The sequence below is a fragment of the Talpa occidentalis genome, unplaced genomic scaffold, assembly GCF_014898055.3.
Source record: "Talpa occidentalis isolate TD23 unplaced genomic scaffold, MPIMG_talOcc4v2.1 talOcc4.9, whole genome shotgun sequence".
Taxonomy (NCBI): Eukaryota; Metazoa; Chordata; class Mammalia; order Eulipotyphla; family Talpidae; genus Talpa; species Talpa occidentalis.
Window position 1 is genome coordinate 33,899,320 of NW_023605305.1, and position 24,490 is coordinate 33,923,809.

General features: G+C 37.7%; 2 protein-coding genes across 6 annotated transcripts in view; one reads left to right on the top strand and one right to left on the bottom strand.

Moving 5' to 3' along the window:
* Nucleotides 1–1,883: 1,883 nt before the first annotated feature.
* TMEM59 (transmembrane protein 59) lies at nt 1,884–23,779 on the bottom strand. Of its 5 annotated transcripts, none has more exons than XM_037498179.2 (9): nt 23,354–23,627; nt 19,726–19,758; nt 18,722–18,827; nt 16,915–17,009; nt 14,050–14,202; nt 12,428–12,509; nt 10,865–10,946; nt 5,883–5,991; nt 1,884–2,523 (listed from the first exon to the last, which is right to left on the bottom strand). In XM_037498179.2, exons 1-9 carry the CDS (start codon nt 23,540–23,542, stop codon nt 2,368–2,370), a joined length of 1,005 nt encoding a protein of 334 aa, XP_037354076.1. In that variant the 5' UTR covers nt 23,543–23,627; the 3' UTR covers nt 1,884–2,367. The 5 variants fall into 5 exon arrangements, with proteins under 5 accessions (XP_037354076.1, XP_037354075.1, XP_037354078.1 ...); XM_037498178.2 differs by having other exon boundaries at nt 10,865–10,949; nt 23,354–23,626; XM_037498181.2 differs by lacking the exon at nt 19,726–19,758 and having other exon boundaries at nt 23,354–23,779.
* Nucleotides 23,780–23,910: 131 nt separating this feature from the next.
* Nucleotides 23,911–24,490, top strand: part of TCEANC2 (transcription elongation factor A N-terminal and central domain containing 2) — a 30,219-nt gene continuing 29,639 nt past the window's right edge. The window contains exon 1 of the mRNA XM_037498183.2: nt 23,911–24,120. The gene's annotated coding sequence lies outside the window, so the exon portion shown is untranslated. The remainder of the gene's footprint in view (nt 24,121–24,490) is intronic.

Genomic DNA, 24,490 nt, shown 5'->3' on the forward strand with positions numbered 1-24,490 from the left:
AATCAGGTGGAGTCTTGTTTGTTGTTGCAGTTCTATTACCCAGCACAGGCCCTGGCATCAGGCTCTCCAGTGGTTAACAGCGAATTTATAGTAGGGTGTCTGGGCAAAGTCACTGCCTTGGTTGATGGTGGTGGTGAATCTGCTGAGAATGTTTTTATAGATTGCTCCAAAGATGTGGGGAGCTAATTTTATTAGAAAAGATGTAGAAGCCAGTAGAGCAATGATTACCAATGTGGTCCTTGGAAGAATTCATACAAATTACAAAGGAGTTATTTCATGTATTTCAAAAATCATAAAGGAAATGGCAAATTTATTTGAGATGAAGTCAGGAGAGATTAATAAGTGATAAAATCATTTTGTTTTACTAAGTCAACTCAATAAAAATACTAGATGTCACATGCTGATCAGAAGCTCAGATTGGCTGATGATGTATCACAAGGATTCCTGAGACAAGATAGACTAGGTAATCTGATAATTACTGATTTACTAAAAATATATATCATAAATAAAAGGTATCATGAATTTTTGGAAAATACTGGGGAACTTGTGTCTCAACCATTATGGTGATCACTACTGCTTTCAGAATCCCCTGCATTTGTATGTCACTTAGACATACAGGTCAAGGACCTGAACCAAGAGGACCTTAGGAGTCTAGGATGATTGATCCTAAGACTCAAGAGACTTAAAATTTCACAGAACCAAGACAATATTCTCAAGAAGATGCTTTCTGTGTGGGGGGAAATGTGATACCTTTCATGGAAACAAGTGAAATTGGGCTGTCCAAGGAGAGTAAAACTATTAGGCGAAGGGGCTGGGAGACTCAGTTTTGTGCTTTCTTTAGAATTTTCAAATCAGAAACACATCTTGTTGTGTACCAGTTTGGGGGTGGGGTAGGGTGGAAATTTTTCTTTTTTAAAGTTAAGCTGAACATGTTGAAATAAAATGAAGCCAGGATACAAATATTTGACAGACCACTAAATATCAAATGATTATTTCTGCATATAAGGAATTATCTCCTATAAACAAAAGGGGAGTTTGTCTAAATTTGGTTTTGTGTTACCCCCAAATTAGAAGAGATAATGGCTGCTTAACAATGACGATGTCATAATTCCTCATCTCTTTCCCATCCAGATGTGTTCCGTCCCTGTCTTCTAAATCTAGACAACCAAAACCTGAATGTTGTGACTGGTCTTGTTTAACATCTTTTCTTTAGACTCAGTGAAAGCTGGGAACTAGGCTGGAAGGTAAGTATTTGACTCACCTGTAGTCAAACAGCACTACTATAGTTACCAGCATAGACCTGTAAGCAAAGTGTTGGTTTGCAAAGTTAACGTGTAATGGTGTAATGTCAGTAAAGGATGTTAAGATTCTGGGGTGCGCTATGTTACTTGATATCACTCTGATTTTAATTTGTATTACTGTAGGTAAAGGAATGACAGAAACAATAGTTTTTGCCAAGTGCTAGCCTTACTTAGTTCTGCAACACAAGAATCTAGTTCTTATCAAAATGAAGTTTTCTCTGAACGTATCTTTAACTTACACTTGATATGCTTTCTAGCAGAGAAAACCGTTTTTTTGTTTTTTTCAAAGATTTATTTATTTATGCATACAAGAACTGGGGTATAGGCCAGAGGTGTATGTGTGTGTGGGGGGGAAGAGGGTTCACCAGAGACAGAGTGGGGAGCTTTGGAAAGACTCATCCAACAGAAATCTATAGCCTGTGAGAAACAACGTAAAATACATTTCTGAGAGGATCATTTGTGCTTCAATTTGTTGCCTAATCATCCTGTAACAGCAGACATAGAATATAATATTTTTCGGTTGGGGAGGAGTAAAACAAAAGATCTGGAAACCAGGAGTGTATTAACTCACATTTAAGCACATAAGTATTCAAATAAAATTTTAATGCTTTCAATTCAATACAACTGAAAATAGTGTCACTAAAGGACATTCTCTGGTAAATTTCAATTTACAGGTTATGGGTTATTTTTGAGCAGAAGCATCATATCCCCGTGCGTATTTTGACTAATTAAGGTGACTGAGGTATCATGGTAGAAGGTAGAGAAGAAAAATGATCAGCTCATACATTTGCTAAGAAAGGAAACACACAAAACCAATGAAAATAATAATTAAAGTAGCTATAGCTATTAAGTAAAATAAAAATACAATCCCAAATATCTATTTCTCAAATTACTAGAAAAAAATTACAGGTAAAGTTATAGCAAATACAGTCTTCATAGATTTGGGTAACTTTATTTGCATTTTATAGTGATTTTTAAGCCCTATATCCAATGAAACCACTTTACAAAGCTCTATGAAGAATGGAAGTTTAGATGTCTAATACATATATCTTTGAAAAAACAAAGCTTAAATTTCTGAATGACCAAGATTCACTTTTGTAGGTAGAGGTCCTGCTTCTTCATGATCTTCAGCTTTAGATCTAACAATCACAAGAGAAGAAGCTGGATATTTGTTTAGTTTTGGTTCGTTCATAAATTCCAAGTCACCATATATACTCAGCTTCTGCAAAAGAATATCGATGCACATTAGCAAGTTGGATATTTAGGAACCTAAGTTTTAAAAAACAATTTAATCTAGGGGAATTTGGTAAAAAAATTCTATAAACAGCCTCACAAATGGAAATACTTTTTTTAAAAAAAAAAGCATTAAATTTCTTACATTGCTCCTTTTTGTACAATATTTGATTTCTCCCCTCAGGTGAGTCCCATAATTCTCCCACAACCACAGCACCCATGACCCATCACCATAGTCCCTGTGCTCTTCCCTTCCCGCTTTTGACCCCTCTCCCTCCTCCTGTCCTGCTGTGTGCCTCAGATCTATGGTTTGCCTACAAGTTTTGTCTTTTTCCTGACCCTTTGTTCGTTGTCCCTATATTCTACCTGTAAGTGAAACCATCTGCTATTTTTCTTTTTCCTTCTGATTTATTTCGCTTAGCATAATCCCTTGCAGCTCCATCCATGTTGCTGCAAATGGTATGAGTTTCTTTTTTGATCACTGAGTAGTATTCTATTGTGTATATATACCACATCTTCTTGATCCAGTCATCTGTTTTGTAGCATTTAGGCTGTTTCCATATTTTAGCTATTGCAAATAGTGCTGCAATAAGCAAAGCAGGTTTCCTTTTGGATTAGTATTTTTGTGTCCTTTTGGTAGATTTTTAGGAGTGGAATCACTAGGTCATATGGTAGATCCATTTTTAGTATTTTGAGGACCCTCCACACAGCTTTCCATGGTGATTGGACCAGTTTGTATTCCTGCCAACAGTGTAAGAAGGCTCCTTTTTCTTCATATCCTTGCCAGAATTTATTATTGCCAGTTGACTTCATATGTGCCATTCTCACCAGTGTGAGGTGGTATCTCAGTGGTTTTGATTGCATTTCCCTGATTGTAAGTAACGTTGAATATTTTTTCATATGCCTATTGGTCATTTGCATTTCTTCTTTGGAGAAGTATCTTTTTAGCTCTTCTACCCACTTTTTGACAGAGTTGTTTGCTTTGTGTTTGTTGAGCTGTATAAGCTCTCTGTAGATCATTGATATCGGTCCCTTATCAGTTGTATGGTATGCAAGTATTTTCTCCCAAGGAATGGAGATACTTTTACTCAGTGTTACAGATAGGTGAATCCAGCTTCCAGGGGAATGCCAAAGAAAATTTCCCTCTGTCCTAACTTAAAATTACTTAGAAGTATAATAACTGAGTACCAAAAAAATCTGGTCCGGTTTAAATGGAATTAGTATGGACATATCAAAAACACTGATTCTGAAAGTCTGATGCCTTAAATGATTAAGCCCTTTATGATCTTAGCTCCCCTATGAGTAAGTTTCTCTGCTACTAAATGTTTAACTTAACACAGGTTTGGAAAATGATATGTGTTATTTAAGGATCTAACAAAGTGCTAAAGGGTGGTAGATCAACAAAGATTTATTACTATAGCTTCGTAACTTTGTTGCCATGAGGATTCAGAATACATGGGTAGCTAAAAAAGAAGTAATAGGCAAAGGATAATTTCAGCTTTATCAGGAACAACAGAATGATTAAAATATGGACATCAGAATTAAACCAGAGCACAAGTAGGTAATACAGCAGTATTCACATGATAAATGAATTCTATAGAGATTTACCCATGCTCTAACACTTCCACAATTTAAGGCTCTTTCTAATCCTATCCAACTTTATCCATTTGGCTTACTTTCCTAATTCAAGTTCTTTTAATCAGGCCAGTTCCTTAAAGACCTTCCTCAATAGTTAGCTTGTTTGGAGGGGGACATGTTCACCTTCTTCTATCCGCTAATCCAAACCTTACTATCCATTTTTCAAAGTTCAGGTCAAGACCCCCATTACCTAAAAGCTTTATCTGACAATCTCAACACATAGTCTCTGCTTTCCTTAAGATTTTAAACATTCATTATTTGTGTCATTTATACACCTGATCAGCCATAAAGATGGTAGCATGAAAAAAACAGGAGTTCTGATTCAAAAGACAGGAGCTTAACTCCAGCCTCAATACTTACACATACTTAACTTTTAAAACTTCAGACCTGTGAAATCCCAGGAAGGCTATGTAGACTTTGTAAACCTGTTTACTCATTTATATTATGAATAATAAAACCTGCTGTAGAGTATTTCTAGAATGTAAGATATATGAAAATACTTGTAAACTTTAAAGAACTATATAAATGCTAGTGATCAATATTATCCTGCCTATATAGCAGCCTATATTACATATCATCCTAATAAAAACATGAAGTATATTAATCATTCTTGTATAAATCATGTATTAAAACATAGCTTTAAAGTCTATTAAGGGCCTCCCTGGTGGCGCAGCGGTTGAGCGCTGGGTTGCGAAGCTGCCCGAAGCCTCCGCGGTGCCGGTTTGATCCCCGGCTGCTCCCTGGCCACTGGAGGAGGGTCCCGCATGGCGCGCAGACATCTCCTGCCGCCTGCTGCTCCCCTCAGCAGTGTACTTCGGTCCTTCTGCCTGCTCTGCTCCCCACTCTGGCTCTGGTGAATTCTCTCACCCTCCCGTGCTTCTGACTGTACCCAGTGCTTGTACAAATAAATAAATAAATCTTTAAAAAAAAAAATAAAGTTCTATTAAGGTAAGTGTAGTTCAAGCATCATGCTACATACATGCCCACTAATTATTATCAGATTCTATTTTAATTTCCCTCCTTTCTTCTTTTCTCTCTTTTTCTACTGCACTTTGGTGGTGCAAGAGAATTAAAGTTCATTTCACTTGTGTTTGATGTCAACAGACATTATCTTATATTTAGTTCTATAAATAACTTTCTTTACTGACACTAAAGTTGAATCATCAAATTATAGCCTTTCCTCAAAACAAAAATCCCTATTTTAACAGCTACACTGCTTGGGCCAGTTAAATTTTAATTACCAACAAAGTCACAACAGTTTTTCATTTCTAAGTTATATTCCAGGATATATTAACTCAAATCAAATGTTTCTGCCTTGCAGCTTCTAAAACAGCAATTATACCTTAACGTTTATGGCAATTTATTCAAAACTTTTAGTGTTTCTATAAGTCTCTCTTACATGTCACCTCAGAAACTGCTGTTTGAACAGAATTTTTTCAGTTTCAAGAACTAGGGGGAGAGAGAGACTTTACTCAAGCAGTCCCCATGGTAGTTATTTTAGCATCACAGAAAATTAGGAACAGTGATTCTTATGCTACAAACCTGTAATTTTCAAGTGTGCCAACCTTCATGTGTGTGATTAAAACCACCAAATCTTCCGTCACTATATTAGTACAGAGAACTTGTTTTTCCAGTTAAGTGAATAGGCATTTAAAATGGTGAATCATCTGGCTCAGTCTTCAAATGGTCTAAAGGTTAGAATTAAATTACCTCAGCAGGAACATACTGCTCCACAGCTGTAGCAACAGCTGCACAACAAATCCAGAGCAATACCATCACCGAGAGGACAAGAGTCGTGGTTAAAATCCAGCCAGAGTTACTGAAAAAGACCAATAATCAAATTTGATAATGTAAGAAATAGAAGATTTTTAATAATTAAAGGCAATCAGCCTTCTATGCTTAGATTAATTAACACAATTATAGCTTTGTGTACTACTTTTAAAACTATTAAAAAACAGTTATAGAAGGAAATACTGTAATAGCTATTAGGGTGATGTTATATCTTTTCTCCCATTGTTCAAGTTTCTGTAAACATAATTTTCATTAAAAAAACCATACAGGTGTTCTGCCAAATATATAAAATTAAAACAACTACTTAAAAATTACTACATGAGATAAGACAAATGAAAGTATCCAATAAGTTGTACATTATCATATGCATGCTATATTTTTCAAGGTGTATGATGCTTTACGAAAACCCAATTATCTCAGAGTTAAGGTATTAAATAGGTAAATTATGAAGTGATCCTTTGCACTATAAAAATATTCAACAGGTTTCCAGAAATTAGCTTCTCTAGAACACTTCAAATATTTAATTTGTCACAATTTACTTATATTTCAATTTAAAGAACACATCTATTATGAGGCATTCTGTACCGATTATAGCATATCTCAGTAAAGCCATAGTTACATCATTCTCATTAAAATATATTTTTTAAAAAACTTATTTATTTATACAAGCATTGAGTACAGTCAGAAGCACGGGAGGGTGAGAGAATTCACCAGAGCCAGAGTGGGGAACAGACTGATGAAATACACTGCTGAGGGAAACAGTGGGCGAGACAGGAGAGGTCTGTCACGCCATGTGGGACCCTTGCCAGCAGCTGGGGATCGAACCTGTGCTGCAGAGGCTGCGGGCAGCTTTGCAGCCCAGCGCTCAACCACTGTGCCACCAGGGGAGGCCCTCATTAAAATATCTTAAGGTAGGGGCCTCCCTGGTGGCACAAGGAGTTAAGACCAACCTATGAAGCTCTCCACTACCGCTGCAGCACGAGTTTCATCCCAGGCCGGCCAGGGAGCAACCCATATGGCGAGACACACCTCTCCTGTCTCGCCTGCTGCTCCCCTCAGCAAGTACTTCAGTCAATCACCCTGTTCTGTTCCCCACTCTGTCTCTGGTGAATCCTCTCACCCTCCACACCTCTGGCCTCTACCCCAGTTCTTGTATGCATGTAGGGTAAAGAAAATGTCAGGCTTTTCTGCCCTTCCGCCATCAGGATAGATGATGGATCCTTGCCTGAATGCATGCCTGATGGCGGGCACCTGGAATAGGGTGTGGGCATAGGTAGATCGGATTCAGCTGAGCTAAGACTGTGCTTTTTAAGGGCGGCGTCACGGGGACGCCAGCAGCAGCAGCAGTAGCAGCAGCAGCAGCAGTAGAAGCAGCAGCAGCAGTAGAAGCAGCAGCAGCAGTAGAAGCCGAAGCAGCAGTAGAAGCCGAAGCAGAAGCCGAAAGAGAAGCCGAGAAGCGGCAGAACAAAAGCTAGAGAGCCCAGATAGAGTGAAGACTTGCTGGGGGCTGGGAGGCCTGCCAGCCTCCCAGCCCCCCAGCCAGCACCCCTGCCTGCCATATGCCTGGTGAACCCCAATAAAAAACCTGCAAAACTACTGAGGACTCTGACTCCTCCTTTACCCGGTCTGCATGGGATCAGAAAAACTGCACCATGTCTGTTCCTGACCTTTACAATGCATAAATAAATAAATCTTAAAAAAAAAATCTTAAGGTAGAAGACCAGTTACAAGAATCAGCAGCTGGAGATATTTTTTCCATAATTGACCTATTCTTTGCTAAGCAATAAATTAAGACTTAAAAAGATGGAAAACAAAGAAGCCATTTTTAAATATGTAAGAATCTAATTCTTAAAAACTGAGTAATTAATACAGGCAATTTTCACACCTGTGCTTAACTTAATAAAGATCTGTACTTACCACCACAATCCATTCACTTGCTGGGCTGCTGATATTTGAACATGCTATGAAAAAAGTCTGTGTCCCAGCAAAAGATATGGACTTTGGAAAATACCTTGCATCTAAAGGAAGGGAACTCCTATACACGATGCTTTTAAAAAGTATTACAATTTAGGAGGACAATAGAGTAAAAAATATTTTTAATGAAAAGACTCTTCATAATCCAGTGCTAACCCAGCTACCAAGGAATTCTTCCATGAAACAAGAAGGTATATGTGATATCTATTGATAGATTACAGTAAAGCTAGTTAAGCCAGAAAATATGTTCATTTTAGAGTCAATCTGCTTCAGTTTCTACAACAAAACAATCCCACAGATTCTCAACTACCTTCATTATCTCCTACCTTCTTCTACTGCCCTAATTCAGACCTCAGAGTTTTTTGGCTGATTTACTAAAGCTTTCCAACCTGGTCCTCTCCTCTCCCTTTCACATGAAAGCCTCTTCCCAAGTACTCTTGATTATTTTACTGCTTCTATTTAGTTCCTATTTACCTGGTTTGGTCCACAGGCTGATTCTCCTGACTCTTCAAACATATTTTATACTTTCAATAAGAACCCAGTATTGCTGGGGGGAAAAAGTCTTAAACAAATTTTTTGCTAGAGCTAGCCAAAATCTCTACTCATCATTTAAGATTTATTTCTATCTCTTCAGCAAATCCCTCCCTTTGAGACCTCTGAAAGACTTAGGTATACTCTTTGTACTCTGTATAGGACAGGTATGTGTGTATGATATAAAACAATTATAACATAATCAACTGCGTTGTTTCATTGTTTAAATGTCTGTCTACCATACTTGACCTGAGAATTATAGAGAGGCAGAGACTAAGCATGCTTCTTTTGGTCTCAAGTCCCTAACACAGTTGCTTGGCATATAACAGACTTTCCAAAAAGAAATGGCAAGTGAAAAATGAGTGTGACCTCAGTTTCATTCTGGAGGCTATGAGGTTTAATAAAAAGAAGCACTGCAACAGGAGTCAGAAGACCAGATTCCGCTGATTGGTTAGGTGACCTTGTATGTTATCAGGGAAAAATCATGACCTTTTAGGAAAGCGCTATGAGAGAATAGGATGAGTAAAAGATGTAGAATGACAAAAAAAGGTTTGAATTTAACATAGTGGATGTATAACCTGAGGGTGGTTGATTCACTTTTCTGACCAACCTACTTACGACAGCATATTGTTCTAAGAATCAAATGATATCACGAGGGGGAAGAAGTATAAAAAAGGATACTTTTTATTAAAGTTCAATAATTCATGTTTGTAGTCAGAAACTTCTAAGGACTAAATCTGTAGTTATAAAGTTACTTGTTTCCTAAGTTAAACACTTATAAAGTTACCTAAAATGCTAGATGTAAAAGAATATAAGATACAATGACAAAATGTTAAAGTACAAGTCACCAGAAACATTCCAGGTAGTACCATATTGAGAATAAACTGTAAGTAAGAGTAGGTGATTACTTGGGTTTCATAAAATTATCAAACGACACAAAAATCCTGTATGCCAGACAAAGACAAACTGCCCTTTTTATGCACATCATCAAAAGCAACTTAGGAATGAAAGGAAGGGAAAATTTAAAGTTCAATTTCATTTTCTCACCCAGTCTTTAAGACTTCTTTCAGTGAAAGACATTAATTTTTAGATTCCATATAATGATATCTGAAAAACCTAACAAGAAACTATTTCTATCACAAGAAATGACATGAAACATGCAGTTTGGACTACTGCCGCAGTACACCGGAGATAGAACAACCCATCAGAGCATACATTTTGAGGGCAAGTACTTGTTTACTGCTCTACTCAAGTACTTGGCCTCAAGTACACAGAGTATGTAATTATCAGTCAGTGTTACAGCTTACTTTCTTCTTTTCCAGGTTGCTAGGGGGAAAACTTATCAAAATCCTTGGAGGAGTTAAAGAAACTCATGATGCCTACCTACCCATGGTCCCTTGCCCCCTTGCCATCTTTAAGTATTCCTGGCATATGGGCCTCCCTGGTGGCGCAAGGGGTTAAGTCTCAGCACTATCCTACTTCCATTTCTGGCCAGGGAGCTAACCCACATGCTGCAGCAGACTTCTCCGTCTTGCCCGCTGCTCCCCTCAAGGGTATATTTCAGTAGATCCACCTGTTCTGCTTCCACTTTGTCTCTGGTGAATACTCTCATCCCCACACTTCTGGCCTATACCCCAGCTCTTGTATGCATAAATAAATAAATCTTTAAAAAAAAAATTCCTGGTATAAGGTTGACATTTCTTAGTGTAAAAGACAAAGTTCTCCTATCTATAACCTTTACCTATTTCCTTTAGCTTCAGGTGTGTCTATGCATACAAAACTAGGACCCCAACTATTCAGACATTAAATTAAAGCTTAATTTAAATGTCTGTAGAAGTACATTTCTTCACATAAATCAAGGTATTCTAACAAATATAAGAATGCTTTTGTATTATGAAAAAAACTCCTTGGATTTTATTAAAGTAGTATGAATATTACCTTTTAAACAATTGAAATATCCAAAAGTATTAAGTTTGGTAGGGAAAAATAAAAAGTTTTTTTATTTTTGAGCAGTTAATATCATTTTATTTATTTAATTATTTATTAAAGATTTATTTATTTGTGCATACAAGAGCTGGGGTACAGGCCAGAGATGCGGGGGGTGAGAGGATCCACCAGAGACAGAATGGGTAACAGAACAGGTAGATTGACTGAAATACACTACTGAGGGGAGCAGCGGGCAAGACAGGAGAGGTCTGCCCCTTGCCATGTGGGTTTCACCCTGGCCAGCCGGGGATTGAACTCATGTTGCAGAGGTTGCGAATTGCTTCACAGTGTGATGCTTAATCTCTTGCGCCACCAGGGAGGCCCCCGTTAATATTTAAAATATTACAAAGGAATGCATCTTTTTGATATGTCAGATTTTATCTCCGATAAACATAAAGAGAGATACATACAGAGAGAGGCATCTTAAAAAGCCTTCACTTTCTCCATCTTCAAGATAATTCCTGTGTGCTTGTGAACTTCTCATCTGCAGATCTGCTGAAATAAAAAAAGCATACGATTATATAATATCCTATAATTCAAAAGCTAGTCTCAAGTGACTACTTCTAGATATATATCCTTTACAGATATTCACTAGATTTTATAAATATAATCTGATATATTTTATAATGAATTGTTAAAAATCAAATGGATATTCTACATTATGGATTTGCTATTTTATTTCCAAATTCTTATTGATGTTGATGCTTTCGTTTTAATTACATGTGAATTTGAAGGGTAGAATTTGGTTTATTCTGAAATTAAAGGTGGCCTTCCATTATGTGCCACCATTATCCACTCACCAAAATAACCAGAATATTAATTAAATCAGTATCTAAAATACAGTATAAACTAGTACATTTCATTTTTAAAATTTTTATTATTTACTTAATTTTTAAGATTTATTTATTTATACAAGAACTGCAGTACAGAGATTTGGGGGGTGAGAGGATCCACCAGAGACAGAGTGGGGAACAGAACAGGCAGATTGACTGAAATACACCACTGAGGGGAGTAGGGGGCAAGGCAGGAGAGGTCTGCCGCACCATGTGGGTTTCTTCCTGGCTGGCCCAGAATCAAACCTGTGCTGCAGAGGCTGCAGACAGCTTCAAAGTGTGGCGCTCAATTCGCTGTGCCACCAGGGAGGCCCTAAACTAGTACATTTTATTTATTTATTTATTTTAAAGAATTATTTATTTATTTATTTATTTATTTTTAAGATTTATTTATACAAGCACTGGGTACAGTCAGAAGTGCGGGAGGGTGAGAGAATTCGCCAGAGCGGAGAGCAAAACAGGCAGAGTGACGAAGTACACTGCTGAGGGGAGCAGAGGGCGGCAGGAGAGGTCTGAGTACCATGTGGGACCCTCGCCCAGCGGCCGGGGATCGAACCAGTGCTGCTGAGGCTGCGCGCAGCTTCGCAGCCCAGCACTCAACCGCTGTGCCACCAGAAGAGGCCCAACTAGTACATTTTAAAAGGTAAACTCAGCTGTAGCTTTTTTTTTTTTTTTTAAGTATTCCTGTAAGTTAAAATTCACTTCTAGCATAGAAATAAAAATAGAATAAGAACTCTTGCTTTTGGGGTAGTTCACTATTTGGTTAGTTTATTGGGAAATATCAGAATATTTCAAGTTCACTCTCAAACATCCCTGAAAGCAATTAAGTGTTTTTAGAATAATGGTTCTCAAAGTGTGGTCCCCAGATTAGTAACATCAATGAAATTTGGGAACCTGTTAGAAACAAAAATTGTCAGATCTTATTTCAGATCTAGTAAATTGAAAACTTGGAGATGGGGCTCAGCAATCTATTTTTTAACAGGATCTCCAGATCTTAGTTCATATTAAAGTTTGAGACCAACATTTTAGAAATTATCTGTTTACCTTTCATTCCCATAAAAACATTCAATGTTGTGCTTCTACCACAACCAGATTTGACCGATAATTTTTTTTTGCTAAGTTACTTAAAATAAGACTTACAGGACATTTTGCTTAGTGATGATTCTTTCAAATTTGTAGATTCCTGTTCCAACTGTGGTGCATACTGGATTTCTGGCTTAGACTAAAATGATAATGAAAGCAATTAAGTCATTTGTACTTTTTGAGCTTTTTTCAGAAAAGTAGCAAGTTCTATAACACATCATCTCTATAAACATTCAAATTGAGAAAAAGTAACAGAAGCATGGTATAAAAAAATAAAACACATTAACCACAATATATTTTAATTGCACTTCTTAAACATCAGATCCAATGAAACAGACAGATTTCTGGCATCAATTATTTAGTCAGTTTATCTTCCTGACAACATTTAAAAAAAAAAAATAGAGAAAAGAGGCACAAATTACTACACACTGCATTAAATATCATACCCTCTAAGAATAAGTTCTAATTCTAGTTAATCAGGAATAATTTAGAAGACTGCCAAAATTTTTAGTTAAACACATATTATCTCTATTTTTTTCTTCTGAAACAGCCCATTCTTCCATAAGTATGAGTAATTCATAAATTTCAGCTAAACATCTCATACTTTACATTTTTATTATAGCACTGATCCTTTGGAGTGGGGGTTTCTTCATCCTGGTTATACTCAAGCAGACAAAACCTTTGAAAGAGTTAAACTCACATTTAATTAGTAATGAATGAGGGCTCTCCTCTAAGAGTCAACTTAAGCTTTAACTTATAGCTCTAGGCTATAGAACCTGTTCATAAATTTAAAGAGAGAAAATTCTATTTGTGTTTTACTTATTACCAAATTAAATACAGATCAGGATACTACCAAAAAAAAAATCACACACTAGTCTTTTAATAAGTCATTAAATAACAATTAAAAGGTTTCCTTTAATTATTACCTGAGAGAAAGACAGGTCTACACCATAATTTGTTAGCTGGTAAATTTGAGGAATTTAATTACCAAATTAAAAGGAGGACTACATCATAGGGTACCATCTGAATTCCGGAGCTAAAATGACCCAAGTTTGAAGTTTAACTCTGTTACTTACTGGCAAGGTGACCTTAAACAAATTAGACTTTTGGCTTCCTGATCAATAAAATAAGGATAATACAATCTTATGAAGTTCTTTGAAGATTTGAGAGACTATATGTAAAATGCCTAGCACATGAGAACTTCCAAGAAATAACATCACACAGAAAATGAGGGAAAATTACTTCTCTATGAAGCAATATGCTCTTTCAACAAGTTTTCTTGTAAGAGATGATGAAAAGCACTGTAAACAATTAACATTATGCCATCTCATATCTACTCATGATATATACATCCACTACTTATATTTAAAGCATATTAATTACTATCATCTCACATATCTAGAGATTTCATTATATTAATTTGACCATTATAAAATCTAGAAGACTCAGGGTTCTTGTTAGATAAATATCAATGGGCTTTAGATTGGCATCCAAACTGCAGAAGGGAAGGTAAATCACATTGTTCCTGATGCTCAATGTTTTTATGTGGCCCAAATAATTATGTGATGATAAATATTTGTAAGTGATCAAGCACATGGCCCTATGAAAAGACATTTATTTAAGACATAACACATTTATGGCTTTTGGCATTTAGTTGAATCTATGAAGCCAGTCATCACCTGGAATATAACTATTTTTCCATCATCAGCTTGAAGATAAAACGTCCATGAAGAGGTTATGAAACTCTGTGCAGAATCCATCATGTCACTCCAGAATGACCTTACCAAAGTTAGAGGGAAGAGTAGATGCATTTTTGGCATCAGGGACATGAGCTTAAAAAATTAAATCATGAGAAATATATTATTTTTATATATGTATATTTAAAAAAAGCAACATATTCAAGACTCTTCAAACTCATACTGGAACAGGATATAAACCTTAAGTTAATCTACTATAATCATTAGCATTAGGGTAAACAGTTATCTGCACAAATGAACTATGATAAAGCTAAAATCTCTGACTACTTTAATTTACCATCACATTTAGAAGCTACTTGTTACCTCTATCAGAATAACAGGCTTTTAAATCAGGTCTAAAAAATGTGGTGAATCTTAAGATTTAATTAAATAAGGACTAACAAATAAGGAGGCATAAGGGGGAGGTCAAATAATACCATGCTCATCTTTAATTTAAAATAAATCATGGTATTCGGGCTCCGTGGTGGTGCAAGGGTTAAAGTCTCAGCACTATCAAGCTGAGACATGAGTTGGATCCCTGATCAGGGAGCTAACCCACATATAGCACAGCAGATCTCTCCTGTCACCCGCTGCTCCCCTCACCAGTGTATTTCCGTAGATCTGCCTGTTCTGCTCCTCACTCTGTCTCTGGTGAATCCTCTCGCACCCCTGTACCTCTGGCCTACACCCCAGGTCTTGTATGCATAAATGAGTGAAATAAATCTTTAAAAAAATTAAATCATGAGCATCAATGAAAAAGAGGAAGGAAAAAAAAACCAATCAAAAGAATATACACATAAAATGAGAGACATCTTATAACCAGGTAGGATGAGAACATTTAAAGGCTAAATACATATAGTAAGCTATTGATAACATTTCAACATTAATTGGTATCTTCTACCTTCCAATTCTGACTTCTTGACTTAGTAGAAGTGGGCCCCTTTAGAGCACAAGTATGGGTACTTTATGTTGAACTCTAGGAATAGCTTTGAGTCAGCTATGTTTCAAAAGAAAGGCATTATGGGTACTGGAGAGCAATTTTTAAAATCAGAAGATCTGTATTCATGATCCAATATTCCCTCTTAATCGCTGTGAAATCTTTCATTGATTAATTCATTGAACAAGTATTTCACTGAGATTAGAAATGTGAAGGTATCAGGGAACATGTATGTTTTATTCATCAATGCATACCTGTGCTTAATCTGTGTCATCTACATAGGACAGAGGTTAAAGAAAGGGTGATAATGTGTATACAGGGAGAGACTCCTAACTCAAAATGGAGGTGAGAGGTAGTTCACAAAGGAATTCACATTCGCAAAGGAATGACACGTGCCCACAGCCAAGCCAAGAGGACTCACTAGGTAGATGGGACATGGAGAAAGAGGCATGAAATAACACATGAATTATAAGCATTAAAAACTTATAGTATGTACACAATTAAGAGAAAAGGAAATAAAAATGGCTCTTAAACGTTAGGAAATTTGTTTAATATTACTCATAATAAGAGAAACACAAATGAAACTATAATAAATGTGGCATACATTGCCAGGGGCTGGTGGGAGGAGGAAAGGAGAGTGACTGTTAATGGATATGAGATTTATTTTTGGGTGATGAAAATGGTCCAGAATTAGATAATGATAATGGCTACACAACCTATGAATATACTTAAAACTACTGAATTGAATACTTTAGAAGGGTGAATTTTATAATATGTGAATCATATTTCAATTTAAAAAACTGGTACAAATTCCATGGAGGGCAATCTTGCTCTATTTTTCAAAATTAAAAACGCATTATCTCTCTTTTTTTAAATGCATTATCTCTTAAGTCAGCAATTCTACTCCTGATTCTATTATGTAGATATACTCATAAATGTATAAAATATGCAACATTATTTATAAATGAAAAAGATTAGAAATAAACTACATGTCCACAATTAAGGAACTGCTTAAGTTGTATGATACACCATACAATGGAATATTATCTAGTGAAAAATATGAGTAAACATTCTTTATGTATATTTATATTTTATAAAGAGAAGAATACATGTATCCTTGTACATGCACAAAATACCTCTGTATTTGTAATCCTGGTTACATTAACATAGAAAAATGTGGCTAAGAAATACAGGGGCAGGAGCACTATATACTTTTTGTACCCTTTGAGTTTTGTACCATGAAGCTATATTTCTAACGCAAAAGTTAATAAAATTAAGAAATTTTGCCCATGTTGGAGTATAAAGTATGAGGGGTATGTAATTATAAGAGATGACATAGGAAAGATAATCAAGAGTCAGGCTGTGATAAGTGGTTTAGACTTAAATCTGTAATGTAATCTACTGAAATATATATAAGATAGGAGAATGACAAGATGAACTTTCCATTTAGAAAAATATTGGGACACAGACTAAAGGGCATTACAAGTGGGAAAATAGTTTGGAAGCTTATTTAGCAATATAGCTAGGAAATGATGATTTGAGTTAAAATAATGGCAGTTGGGATGGCAAAAACAAGTATGAGCTATCAATTTCTCTTGAGTCTCAGTTTTTTTCATATGCAAATAGGGACATCTTCATTGGACCATGAGAAAAAACAAATGTGATTATGGATCTAAACATACCTTCCAAAAATAAAGCATTCTATGTAGGAACTATTCAATTAACTTTGCTATTTACAAACAAATAATTTGCTTACTGAAAACTGCAATCAAAAAATGTAATACTAAAGTGGACTCAGTGGGCAACAAATATTTCAGTACAACTTAATACAGTCTAAGCATGCAATTCTGAAAGGCAATATTATTTCATACTTGTTCTTGTCTCAATTCAGCAAATGGCAGTTGATTCTGGCAACCAAGATGGCAAGCATATTGCTCATCAGATTGGGAATATGCTTCTGTACATGCTGTAAGAGAAAAACAGTTAAATTATGAGGGAGAGAAAGCACACATATGAGCAGGAGGATAGAAAAGGGAAGGATTTGGCATTTTATAAAGAAAATTTCTTAAATTTAAAAAGCATTACATTAATTTGAATTTCCCAACTTGGTAATGGTAGTAAATGTATTATTTTAATAAAACCCCTCATCTTCTACCTCTGACAAGTCAAATATTTCATTGTATAAATGTAATAATTACACACTCAGGCTCTGTTTACATGATGTCATTTATATGAAGGGATACTTATAGCCAAGCTTTGCACAGTGGAAAAAACATTGGACTGGCCATCTTACAGTTTTGGCTCCATTATCTGTTGGTTATGTACGTAATCTGGGCTAAGGTATTCCAACCTCTCTGACTGTTGATTTCTATGTGTCTACCCTGGCAATGCCACCACCTACTTCAAGAAATATTTTAGTGAATTAAACAAATATATAATCACTTAGTTGAGAAGCAAGGGAAAAATAAAACAAAGCAATCAGTCCAAAACCCTAAATTCTGAGAAAACTGAACTTAGAAAATATTTTATGGCAGGTGATTCTAAAGTTGGAATGGGTTTCTACCAGATTCACTCGAACCATTTCTTTCTTGTAACATAACACTTCACTATAATAATGTTAAGTTTCTTTCCAACTCAGTCATGCATCTCTAATACACTTCTCAAAGGTGTTAGATAATAAACTGAGTAGCATTGTGCACATACAAAGATGGTCAGTTAAGACACTGGTAAGTAAAAAATAAGGTTATGATATCATGGAGACCAGATGTCACTCATAGCATTGCAATAGGAAGAAAGGTACTTCCTGTTACACTGAATAAGCAGTGTAATGTAATGAATGGAGCAAATTCCCATGATATTATTTTTAAAAAGTTAGATGCCAATTTTGACTTGATTTCTTTTCTTAAACACATCTTCAGCAAGAAGTAAGAAAAGCAGTTTAAGAGATGAAAAAGATGTCAGTTACTCTTTCATTGACATGACCCACAAAGAGCACATTATTAAATACTGAGCAAAGGCCTGATTCCATAAAAACATGGAATTAAGTCAACTGCCCTATACTGAAAGGCTCAGGAAAATTATACTAACCACTAAAAAAGTAGTGATGAATTAAGAGTAGGGTAATTATTACTACATTTTTCTAAGTCAAATGCTTAATTAAACAAAGGTGTCCTATCCACAGTATAAAAAAGAAAAATAATTTCAACAAACAGAAATTTAAAGCCCATGAAATTTCTAGCAGCTACGAATACTCTAACTTCATAACAATTAAAATAGGTTGAATGATTAGTTTAAAAGTATGTTTGTGTGTTCTGAGGAAAATAAAGAGCATAACACATCTCAAAAAAAACCCACCACTATTGGGCCTCCCTGGTGGCCTAGGGGCTAAGTCCCAGCATTATCACCTCAGTGGCCTGAGTTCAAACCCTGGCCTGGGAGCTAACCCACATGGTGCAGCAGACCTCCCCTGTCTCACCTGCTGCTCCCCTCAGCAGTGCATTTCAGTAAAACCGCCTGTTCTGCTCCCCACTCTGTCTCTGGTGAATCCTCTCACACCCATCCCCCACCTGAGGTCTACCCCCCCAGTTCTTCTATACAATAAATAAAAATAATGAATGCTAACAACAACAACAAACACCACTGTTATATACTGCTGATGTCATTAAAGTAGCATCTTACCAGAGTCACATTCCAATTTGGTCCGATTTAAATCAATTCCATCATCCACAAACTGACAAATTGAAAATAGTCTGCAACCTCTCTGACATGCGTATAATTCCTCTTCCTAGAGAATTCAAGAACAGGGAGGATTACCAAAAAAATAGTCTTTTTCCCTCAAATAAAAAAAGATCAAAAAGAAAGCAAAGTTAGTAGGGTTTATTATAAGCTGTCAAAAGGGGAAAAAATGATGGGAACCAGGTAATATCTAAGAACCTTTGCCATAGAAAGAGACTTTGGTTTCTTATTTTAAAAGTAATACACAAGAAATAAGTCTAGTGAGTAAAAACATCATCTTCTCCCCATATTCTGTGGTTATATTTTGTGAGGAAAATTTTGAAAATAAAAATAATAGGAACAGAAGAACTTTAACAGAGGTAGAAATGAGTAAGAAAGTACCAATGGTACAATGCATCTGCCACATAAATATAAAAATCACCAGGCTTATCCAGAAAAGTTACATGTCTAGCTTCACATCGGGAATGGTACCACAGAGGCCCCTAGAAAATAGGTATGCATGTATGCAAATGCTTACATGAAAGGATTTTAAAAACCTGGCTTACTGAAAATAAACAGTGTGATGTATGGGAAAGGCCATTGGAATCAGTTAGACCTGGATTAAAATCTTTTAGGTAAGTAACTCTCTTAAGTTATTATCTAAATTTCAGCTTTCTCATCATGAAAGACGATAATTCTTCGTCAAACTCCTCAATAACACTGAAAGACAGCTATTTCTAGCACAGTACCTGGGACAAAGAAGGTGCTCAATAAATAGTAGTAGTGTTAATCATAGCAAAAGATTTTAAAAGTAGAACATAACGTTTAAAGGCATCATTGTATATATGTGGGATCTCAGAATAGCACAGCTTCCTCTTTACTGGTGACTGCTTAATAAGACTAATGTCTTCAACAACCTTTCTCTGATGAAACAAATAAGTGCAAGTCAGGGAGCCCCCTTAACTTACTGTGTGGTCCACTGTATACAAACTGGCAGGCACCTAATAAGGAAGGAAACAGCATGTGCATATATATACCAGTTAGCAACCAATGGAATACATAGGTATGCATTTCTCTCCAGCATAAGGATTAGTAAAAATTATGCAGCAGCAACAATCCATCAAGAAGAGATGGCTGCAGTCTAATGTTAAACAATAATATTAAGCCCTATTATACATCTTTGAGGGTATTACATTTTTGGACCTCAGTTCTAGTTGCATCTATTGCTAAGATGAAATTGAAAGAATTTTTACAATGAAGATAAATTTCATACCTGAGTATCTTTTGTAGGCTTTGTAAAGCAGTGGAAGACTTTTCTTATGTCTTTGTAGCACCATATACTTCCTTACATTGCACAGAGGAAGTTTGAGCTCATTTTATGTTCAGCTATGTTTTCTTTTGTTAACTAACCCAATAAACACTCCAGTGTTATTTTTCAGAAGAGAGCATGGCATGGTGAAAAGAGCCTAGGTTCAGGAATCAGCCTTGGTCTGAAGCTCAGCCTCACCATTTATTCTGTACCACCTTGGACAAGTGACAATCTTTCCCAGCCTCAGCTTCCTGAGTTGTAAAACAGATGCAATACTCATTCTTAAATATGAGGATTATATATTTATGTACATAACATCATTAACATTATGCTATATCATCTAGTAAATAGACATCACAGCATTTAATAATATATTTAATGAGCACACACAATATGCCAGGCACTGTACTAACAATACAACACCTGGCACAGGGCAGTCACTCAATAGGTAGCTATTAAGAATCATATCTTTGGCCTCCCCTGGTGGCACAGCGGTTGAGTGCTGGGCTGTGAGGTGCCCGCAGCCTCTGCAGCATCGGTTGGTTCCCCGACGGCCGGCGAGGGTCCCCCCCCACACACACACAAAAAAAGAATCATATCTTTATTCCAAGTGTTCCCTGCCCTAGACAATATGAAATTTCTAAGTGAATATTTTAAGCTCTATTCATCCCAAATTACTGGCAAGCTTATATATAATGTCACTCCTATGATTTAGAGTACAAGGAAATGGTACTCCTGTTAAATCATTGGAAGAAACCAATGATACTACCTAAAGATTTTACAAGCATCTTCTCATCCTGGGTAAAGTCAAATTAACCATTCTCATTGTTTAGCACTACTAATACTACACACACCAAACTGGTTTAATGACATATAGAAGAAATAACTATCTGTTGCCATGCATTAGACACCATGCTAATAGCGCCACAAAATTTATCTTTAACCCTTATATTAGTTCTGCAAGGTCTGAGGTTTTTTGACAGCTGACAAAATTAAATCAGGAGATGTAAAAATGGAGCTGGAATGGAAACCAAGTTAGTACAGTCCCAGAGCCCACCCTCTACTAAAAAAATGACCAGGCTGGCTCTAATCAGCTTTCTTATTAACATGACACATCTCTTGTATTTGGGCCCAGACAAATTATGCAATTGCATTTTTGAGAAGAGTTAATAAGGTGAAATGTAATTTAAAATATAATTTTAAAATAGCGACTTTCTTGCAACAAATAATTAATTCTGAAAGTCATTAAAATATGATTTCTATTTGCCCGTTACAAATAACAGACCAAAAGAGGCCATATGAGCTTGTAGATTCATCTAATTTCTAATAACACATTATCTTTCCTTGAACCACAAAGTACAATAATTTGGAGCTGGGCGAGGACCAACAGAAATCAGTAAATAATTTTTAATACAACTTGATAGTAGGAGGCAGCATAGCATAGTCAGTTTTTAGAACTGAATTCCTACAACTCCAGGCGATGTGACCTTGGGCAGATTAGTTAAATTTTAGAATCTCAATTTCATCAAATGTAAAACCTAATTTTGCAGGTTGATTGTGAGAATTAGGATAATGGTGCAAATGTCTCATCATATTGTTTAACATAGACAGTTTATAAACTTTAAATCCAAGAAGTACAGGAGAAAGATGATTTAGAATTCTTGGTGAAAAGAGTTTTAAAGATTAAATAAAAATTATATACATATTTTACATGTCTATCTCTCACATCAATTGTTAGAAAGCAATGATTATTATGAAAGTACCTAATGGCCCCAGAAATGTTTATCTTTCAAATTGTCCTCCCAGTATTCTGGTTCACACTACCAATTTGCTGGGAAAATCTCAAAAAAGGGGGAAAAAAACCCCACCACAACCAAATGTTAGAATTACAGTCAGCCTCCACCCAATTCCAGACCTAATCAATATTAATTAGTTTCCTCATACAACTCTCTTAATGATGAGAGCCTTTTAAGAAAACAATATAATGTATTTAGGGGCAGTATACACTGATTTAAGTGTAGAAGTCAGAATTTCTCATTTTTCTCTTTTGATTGCTACCTTAGCACTTGATTGGAAATTTTAGTATAATCTTTTCTCCCCTGCCTTTTCTTGAAAATTGACAATCCTCATGCATTGTAAAACCCAGCGGTAAACAGACACATGGGAAGTGACAGAATTTAGAAAACTTCATTTCAAAGACCTGAAAGCACTTGCCAAAAAGAAACATCCTAAACGTCACTGGACCTGTTCTCTCTGGTCACTCCGTAGTCTGAGAGGATCAAGACGACAAGCCACATGGTTAAGCAAACAGTGTGGGTAGGGAGATGAAGCAAAGACGAGAACGAAACGACCAGCAACACAAACAAAAGAAAAGGGGCGGGGAGTAGTGGGAAGAGAACGTATACCTAAGTTACAAATGGGAAGGGTGGAGGAGTCACCAAGCAATTTAAAATGTTGGAGAAACAGTTCTTGGGAAGCTGAAAAAAATCTGAGAAGTGGAATGGAATTTAAGGGAAAGGCAGTAGCTGGGGTGGGACGGAGTGGGGGTGGGTTTGAAAATAGGGTCACTCCGAGATCCCTTCCGATCCCTACCAATCCCTCCCCGCAGCAAGCTCATTTCTTAACCCACTCCACGAATTCCCTCGGTCTTCGGCACTGAATGTTAAATTCTTTGAAAGCAGATCAGTGCTTCTCCTCTAAGCCACCCAGTCCCTAATGGCAGCCTTCTGCACACAGTAATTCAGCACAGGCGGAAAGCCTCTCCTGGGCGTCGCACAGCTCCTGGGCCGCCGCCTTAACACTTTCATACTAGAGTGGCATTGTCCACTTGTCTGACTCTCCGAACAGACTGTGCGCTCTAGGCTTAAAGAGGCGCTCAGTAAACATGAGTTATGAATTATCCTTTTGTGGGCTTTCGAATTTGCTGCTGTTCCCCACCCCGCCGCCCCCTACTCTCCTTGAAGGTGAGGACCCCGCATCAATCACCCGTTTCCTCCTTCCCCCTAGGAATAATCATCGCCCTTGCAGCCCGCAAGCTCCCAGAGGAAAGGGGTGCTATCTTTTTCTCATCTTTGTGCTCCCCGGCCTATTAACAGGGTAGGTGCAGCACAAACTTCTGGTTATTGCAGCAGGAGCAGAGTGCGGATAGGATTGGGGGAAAATTCAGGGGCTACACAGGTGGGAGACAGCGGCTGAAGGGGGGATTCAACAGCCAGGTCCCCGGAACCGACAGAGCTGTGCGAGAGCGGCCAAGGGAAGGGTTGTAGCCCGGTTTGGACGGGCCCTACCTTGGGGTAGGTGTGCAAGGGGTAGGTCAACTGACAGGCCCGGTGGCAAGACGCCGTATCACCCAAGACTGAGTCAAACGCTTCAGCTGAAGCGGTTCCCGAGCCTCCGGCCAGGGCCATGGTCAGCAGCAGCAGCGGCGGAAGCCCCAGTTGGGCCCTGAACCAGAGGCTCCCCTTCAGCGCCGCCATTTTGTTTGCCTCTGTCACAGCAGCTCAGCTTGTTGCTGTTTTCTTTTCAGGGTTTCCTCCTCCTTCCGGGACCAGCCCCTTTCTCCGCCCCCCCGGGCCGCCGCTTCCGCCTCCACAGACTCCTCAGCTCCGCCCTGACCCACCCCAAACTGCCGCCTCCCGCCCCACCCCAGGGTCTAGGAAATTCTCCTAGGCTGGCGAGAGGAGGTGGACCCAACCATCGCGATTGTTAGCGCGCACACTTCCGGCATCGCTTCTCTTCGCGGGGCACGCTGGGGCATGTAGTTTTTCTTGTGTCAGACATGCACTGTGCCTTCGGAAAATCTGGTCTCGGAGAACTACAGCCACTGTGGGCGCACCCTTCTGCCCCTTCCTTTGCAGTGCATTCTGGGGAGTGTGGTTTGTTGGGCTCCCCAGGCTCTCTGCCTAGTTCGAGAAATTATCACCCAGGAAGGGGGCGTCCGTTTAGTTCCGACGCCCTAGGTTCGAGCGTGGTGTCCTCAGAGGGTACACTCTGGAGGTGCCCAGCTGCTGACAGGCTTGCTTTCCTGGTGGATCACACGCCACATTGTTGTTAGGTACCGCTTTCCAGACTCCTGCGTTCTGTGGGCAGAGGAAGATGGTGTTTCCCTTTACTGGGGTGGGGGTCCAGAACACGACTGTCGTGGTTAGGGTCCTCTAACCACCACGCAGGTGACTGCTCCAGGTGACTGAGATCTGGAGTTGGTTCTTGGTTACTACGGGAACCCTTGTGATTGTGGCTATGCTGGAGTGAATTTGTTCAGCGGGCTTCATTGAATCCAGTGGAACCTTAACCCTGCCATAACTCATCCTAAGTTGGAAGAGACTTTAGAAATCATCAGGTTCAAAGCCTGGCCCAAAATTGAAATCCCCTACACAGCGCCTACTTCTGAAAGCTAGGCATGTCCCAATTTAGGATATAGGCCG

Bases quoted from the DNA above. Each gene is read 5' to 3' on its own strand.
- TMEM59 (XM_037498178.2), bottom strand. From the start codon at position 23,542: ATGGCGGCGCTGAAGGGGAGCCTCTGGTTCAGGGCCCAACTGGGGCTT. The intron at 14,203-16,914 runs GTATGAAATAAT...TAATTTTTTAAG, and splicing joins CTGAATTGAGACAAGAACAA to CTCATGTCCCTGATGCCAAA. The intron at 2,524-5,882 runs GTAATTTAATTC...ATTCTTTTGCAG, and splicing joins AGCAGTATGTTCCTGCTGAG to AAGCTGAGTATATATGGTGA.